This window comes from Seriola aureovittata, chromosome 9, assembly GCF_021018895.1.
Source record: "Seriola aureovittata isolate HTS-2021-v1 ecotype China chromosome 9, ASM2101889v1, whole genome shotgun sequence".
NCBI lineage: Eukaryota > Metazoa > Chordata > Actinopteri > Carangiformes > Carangidae > Seriola > Seriola aureovittata.
The window spans coordinates 29,093,351-29,099,350 of NC_079372.1; the positions used below are offsets into that span (position 1 = coordinate 29,093,351).

Sequence of the window (6,000 nt, forward strand, 5' to 3'; positions counted from 1 at the left end):
CAGGAGCTAAACTATGTGTTAGGTCTGAAGGTGTGAGACCAAGAAATGAATTAAAGCTGCGAGCAGCGCTATGCGGGACTTCACACCGCCAACATGCATTACTGTGTATCAAGCGTCAATATGTCACGTAAATCAAATGATGATGGTCACTCAAGGGTTACTGCCTGTTTCCAGTAGGTGGCGCTGTGACTATGACGTTATATCAGCACGCAGATGTCTTCAGTGTCGGACTGTCATCGAACGTGTGAAGTTTGGGGCAGATTGGACAATGTATATTATAGTTAAAGCAACTTCCTGTTTAATGGCGCCACGTCCACGCCGTTCAACAGAAAGTCACAGTTTTCACATTGAGGCATCATCGAGGTGTTAAGCATATTCTGACCGAGTTTGAAGCGGGTGATGTCAACATTCAACATTTGTCCACACCCGTGTGCAGGACCCAGAAAACATGTAGATTCTCGCCATGCAAGAGTTTTCAAGCTCAATGTTCAGACTCTCAAAAAGGCGATTCATTTTCATGGAGGAGAAAAGAGAAAAGTAATAAATAAATAAATAAATATCAATATAAAAAAATAAAGGATAAAGGTCGGCCTCGCTTGGTGTCGAGCTGCTCCGATAAGAAGCTGCGGACGTCAGAGAGAATAAACAGGAACGGGGAGAACGTGGCAGCGAGGAAGCAAACAGACTATAAATACTGTAAGTACAAATATATAACTTTACAGCCCGCACAGAGCTGAGTTATGAGTTGACTATGACTATCTCTCCTTGTGTTGGCCGACTGCCCGGCTGAGTGGGTGGCTGGCCGGCTTGACTGCTGCCTGTCTGTCTGTTTCTCACCTGTTTGGCTCTAATAGCTGGCGTGTACGTCTGACTGATGAGGGTATTGATTTGATCCGGCAGGACGGAGTTATGAAAAGGCAGCACTGTCGCTGTCCTTCCTCTGACCCTGAACTCACCCTGACTGGCTGACGAGCCGTCATCGTGTCTGTCTGGCTGTGAGTTAAAGCTGCAGCGACAAACCGGATACTGAAAAAAGAAAAACCCCCCAAAAGCCACTCAATGTTTTTCTTATCATTTTGAGAAAGCAGATTGGTTTAAACTGATTTCTATGGAAGCGAATTGCATTCACAGAATTAAAAAAGAAATAGACACCCGATCTTGTGATATTGAAGAAGCTGGTCAGGGGCCAATAAATCTGATTTTCTGTTTTAAATCAAAACGAGAAAACGAGGCGTTTCCCATGAACACTGAACATCAAGTGGAACAAAGTGTGAAGTGTTTTTTGGCTTAGTGTAATTTCCATTGTTGGTTTTTTTCCTTGTGAATTAAAGACCGCAGGTGACTGACATCATGAGAGAGTGAACAGGAAGGAATGGAATCAAACCGTCAAAATAAAAGTGAGAACTTTCCTGCCACTAGAACGAGGCACTTTGCAAATGAACTCCCTGTAGGTTCAGGTCAATTAAACTTAGTGTGATTTATAGTGATATTATTTTAGTTGAGCAGGATATATTATGAATTAATACTGTGGAAACTGGATTGTGGATTTCCATTTTTCTTTGTTATTCCTGTGCATCTGAACGTTGCTGTTTCCTGCTGCAGATCTCGGTTCAGGCTCTTCTGAGTTTTCATTTTGTTTACACGGATGTCAGACGTGTTTTGTCGCAGCACCAGTGCAGACGGTCGCTGCACGGCTCGGCCTCATTAGGATGAGTGACAAGTGGGCGGGAACACGACAGTCCGCTTCTTGCCTCAAAGCGTCCTTTAAAGCATCGTAGCATTAAACTTCACATTACTGACGCCATGTGAAACTCCTGGTCCTTAAAATGTTGATATGAAAACCACATGATTGATCTGCTGAATCAGAAAGATAAATAAACATAGTATTGTATTTCCAGGCTGCACACAGGTAGATGTGTTTCCTGATGAGATAAAAATGTGGAGGTAATCTGCTCCTGCCTTTATTCATAACCTGATCCAGACTTCAGCTGCTCCTCTGTGACAGAGCAGCTCTCCAGCACCAATACTTCTTCTGTTTGGCAGTGAACACGGACAGTGGTCGAAGTAGGAATGTGAGTAATGTGCAGAAAATAATTTGTGGTTTGACTGGAGGCTAACACGTCGCTATCTGTTTGTCTGTTTACAAGCTTGTTAGGCTTTTCATATCTCTCTGAATATCAGTGGATAAAATAAATAATACAGGATGATCAAACCAAAACAATGCTCCTGCTTTATCTGCAAGGCCAGCAGCGAAGACTCTGGGAAGAAGCAGCAAGTTAAATCACTGTGTTTCTGTCCATGTGTTGATTAAAGGAGAGTTGATGAAGCTAGGATGTGTTTCTGTAATGAGGGTAAGGAATTACAGAAAGAAAGTGATGGTGATCAGGGGGGATATTAGTCAGGGGGTGTGTCTTTCCTCTTCCTCATATCACTGGTAATTAGTCCAATTAAAGCCCTGTCACATCACATATCTGAATCTACTGTCATTGGCCTGTGTGTATTTTATGGCCATCTCCATGCATCAGTGTCTGTGTCTGCTGTCTGTATCGTGCCTCACCTCAGATGGTATGTAAATGTGTGTGTGTGTGTGTGTGTGTGTGTGTGTGTGTGTGTGTGTGTGTGTGTGTGTGTGTGTGTGTGTGTGTGTGTCCTCCATGTCTAACCTTGCGTGGGTTCTGTGTTATGTCGTCCAGACTCGTAGACAGCAGGTTGTCCTTCATGGCCACGTACAGACGCCTCCCGTCCTCGTCGGGCAGCAGCGAGTGCAGGTCTCCCGCCACTAGGGGCAGCGTCAGCAGGCGGCCGTTCTGGATCAGCTCTGACAAAGGAGGGGAAGAAAGACACGTGCACTTTAATTATTTTTTTGGGCCTTTCATGCCTTTATTGACAGTGCAGTAGAGAGAGACAGGAAATGGGGAGGCAGAGAGAGGGGGAATGACATGCAGCACCTTAGCCTCTGCACATGGGGCTCAACCAACTGAGCTACTCGACGCCCTGAATAATATAATAATGTAAAGTGCAAATTGACAAATAAGTTATTTATGAAAACCAGACTAGCTGCTTCTGGTCTTTATGCTAAGCTAAGCTAATCGACCCGCCCTTTGGAGGTTTAGAGGTTTAATGTTCCCAATGGGCTTTTTGTTTTAACCACAAACATGAGTATAAGGATCAACGCTGAATAGCGTCTGTGACCATCTCTTCATTTAATAAATGGTCAGCATCTGAGGCCGGAAGTGAAGTAAATTATCTCATGACCAGACAAACAAACAAACAGTCAGATAAACTGACATATTGGACCAAGACACAAACTTTCCCACACCTGCGGTATCTATCATCTCTTATCGCACTGGACACTCAGGTCAAACTAAATAATCTGCAATGTATCTTTTGTGGATAAACAAACACAGACACTCACACTTAAACACAGACACAGTGTACCTGAACTACATCTCCAGACAGATCGCTTGATAACGAGCGGTTCTGAAAGCACAGATAACGAGCAGCGTGGATGAAATGTTTTTTAAATGATTACACTCGTTCACCGTGTAAACTATGAGAACTATGGTGCGGGAGATGGGCCGATAGCTGCGCCGAGGACATGAGCTGCACGTCCGTCTGTCTTGTGTTAACTTTCGTATTTTAACTGCCAAGTGTTTCTTCAGTGGATTGGACTTGGCTCCGGCTCACAAAGCTAAAAGCATAAACATAACATATAGGCTTTAAAGCAGCAGCAGGCACAGCTTCACACATTGGCAGCTCCAAATAGCAGTGAGAGGCAGAAAGAGCTTATAAAACTGTTTCAACGTCAAAACCCATAAAATCTGGCCCATAATGTTCATGAACTGCACACAGTGTGCTGATGATAAGCAACCTGGCCATGCTACAATGCTTTATACCAAATGATACCAAAGGGACAAGAGGCAGACCAGGAAACTTTCCTGGTATAAACCACACAGCTACTAATTTACATAAATCACTGCCCAGTGAAGCTTTTACACACAACACAGCTTCACTCAGGGAGAGATGCAGAGATGCATGATTTATCATTTTGCACTGTGGCACAAAAACTCAGCCAACTCTTATTAAAGTGAAGCACTTGTAGTTTTGGTCTGAGCAGTCTTCTTCCTCTGCAGTGATGGATGAGCACCTCTCAAACGCACATCGTGTCTCTTCATGCAGCCGAATCTGAACTGACACTCAGATCTGAACGTGTTTCATGCAGAATATGATCTAATATTCCTCACAGGAGCACGAGGGTGTGAAACCTCTAGCTCGTCTTAACTGAATCACACTAAAAGCAAGTCATGTTGACTTAAATCCTTCTGAAAAAATTCACTATTTCTTGATCAAGGTCAAACCAATGTAAACCTGCGATAGAAACCCGACTAATGTGTTCTTTTGTTTGTTCAGACAGAGCAGCTGACGAATCTGTCTCCATCAGATTTCAATGGGATCTGATAACGTCAAAACCTGTTGAGCTTCTTCTGGAAAGATTTATTTGTCACTGACTGTTTGTTTTAGAAGAGTGTTTCAGAAACTTTTTCAGACCAGGACTTAACCACTAAAATAAAAACCCCAAACATCTCCAAAAACTTGTGTGTGAACAGATATAAAACAAATATAAACGAAATCGCAATATGGCCAAGTGCAATATCCCAATCACAGGAGTTTTTTTGATGAAGGTAAAATGTGTCACATTGTTGAGCATCGTTAGCATTAGCATTGTTAGCACCATCAGCGTTGTGTTGCTACAGAGACGCCCTGACCTGCAGATCATATTCTCCAGACGTAAGGGAACATGATTGGATGATGGAAATCACATCATCATCATTTTTATATTTGTTTCAGTGAAAATGAAAATGCAAAAATTATAATTCCAATCAAAATCGAAATATCTGCCAAAATAATCGCAACATGATTTTTTTTGCCTGTTGTGTCGGAGGTTTCATTCGATTTGATGAGTTCATGATCTTGTCCATCGTCCGTGTTTGATAGTTAACAGGCTGATAACTGGTTGAGTTTAGCTCAGTCCCAGAGCAGATAACTGTTAGCTTCATCCACATTTCCTTTTCAAACATCACGCTGATCATTTCTGATGTAAATCATAAAACATAAACTGAACTGTCGAAGCCACGTGAGCAGACAGCGTCACAGAACAGTCACTGCAAACCAGCCAATTCATACAACACTGTTTGAATTTACAAGTTGATTTAATATTGAAAACTACAAACACATTTACAGACAGTTCGAGGAACACTGAGTTTAAAACATATTTCATAAATTCACTCGCAAATCTGTAACCAGTGAACATTATCACACCACCACATTTACACTGCAGAACAACTCAAAAAGCACAAATCTATCCTTCCATTTGTTTGATGACACGTCTCTGTCATTATTCTTTGAATTTTGCCCAGACGGCCGTCCCTGAAGAACACACAGCAATCATCCAAACTGCAGCAGACGTGATGAATGACTGAAAACCTTCAGCACCCGGCTGTATCTGTTCTTTATATGCTGTACATCATCTCAGTTGGCATTTGGGTTTAATAGAAAGGAGGGAAAAAAGGGGACGTGCGTCACAAAGAGTGAGGAAAAGACGAGGAGATTTATAGATGAATGAAACGTGTTGAGGAAGAGCGGGAAAACAAGAGATCCTGACAGACGTGAAGAGAAGTGGGACACTGATGAGATGTCTGCGATCGATCCGCACGACTGAAAAAGAAATGAGACGAGACCACTGAGAAAGAGATGAAATGATGACGGGCCGGATATAAAATGCAAAGACAGATGAAGAGATGGAAAGCGACAGACGGGGGGGGGGGGGGGCATAATCACCCCGAGTATATCTGCAGCAGTTAGCTCAAATTAATGCTTGTTTGTTCAGGTAGGAAATAAAAACTCCGACCTGCTGAAAAAGCAACTTTCTGTTCTCCTCTGAGATTACTCTATATTCAGACTATCTATTATTCCATCTACTCAAACTGCAGCAAACATCCA

The 6,000-nt window shown here is 42.6% G+C and overlaps 1 protein-coding gene across 2 annotated transcripts in view; it reads right to left on the bottom strand.

Annotated features, from left to right (window-relative positions):
• sema3h (sema domain, immunoglobulin domain (Ig), short basic domain, secreted, (semaphorin) 3H) overlaps positions 1-6,000 on the bottom strand; it is a 65,753-nt gene that overhangs the window by 37,619 nt on the left and 22,134 nt on the right. For both annotated transcript variants that reach the window (XM_056384850.1, XM_056384849.1), the window contains exon 2: positions 2,664-2,818. In XM_056384850.1, coding sequence (XP_056240825.1) covers positions 2,664-2,818 — 155 coding nt within the window. The remainder of the gene's footprint in view (positions 1-2,663; positions 2,819-6,000) is intronic.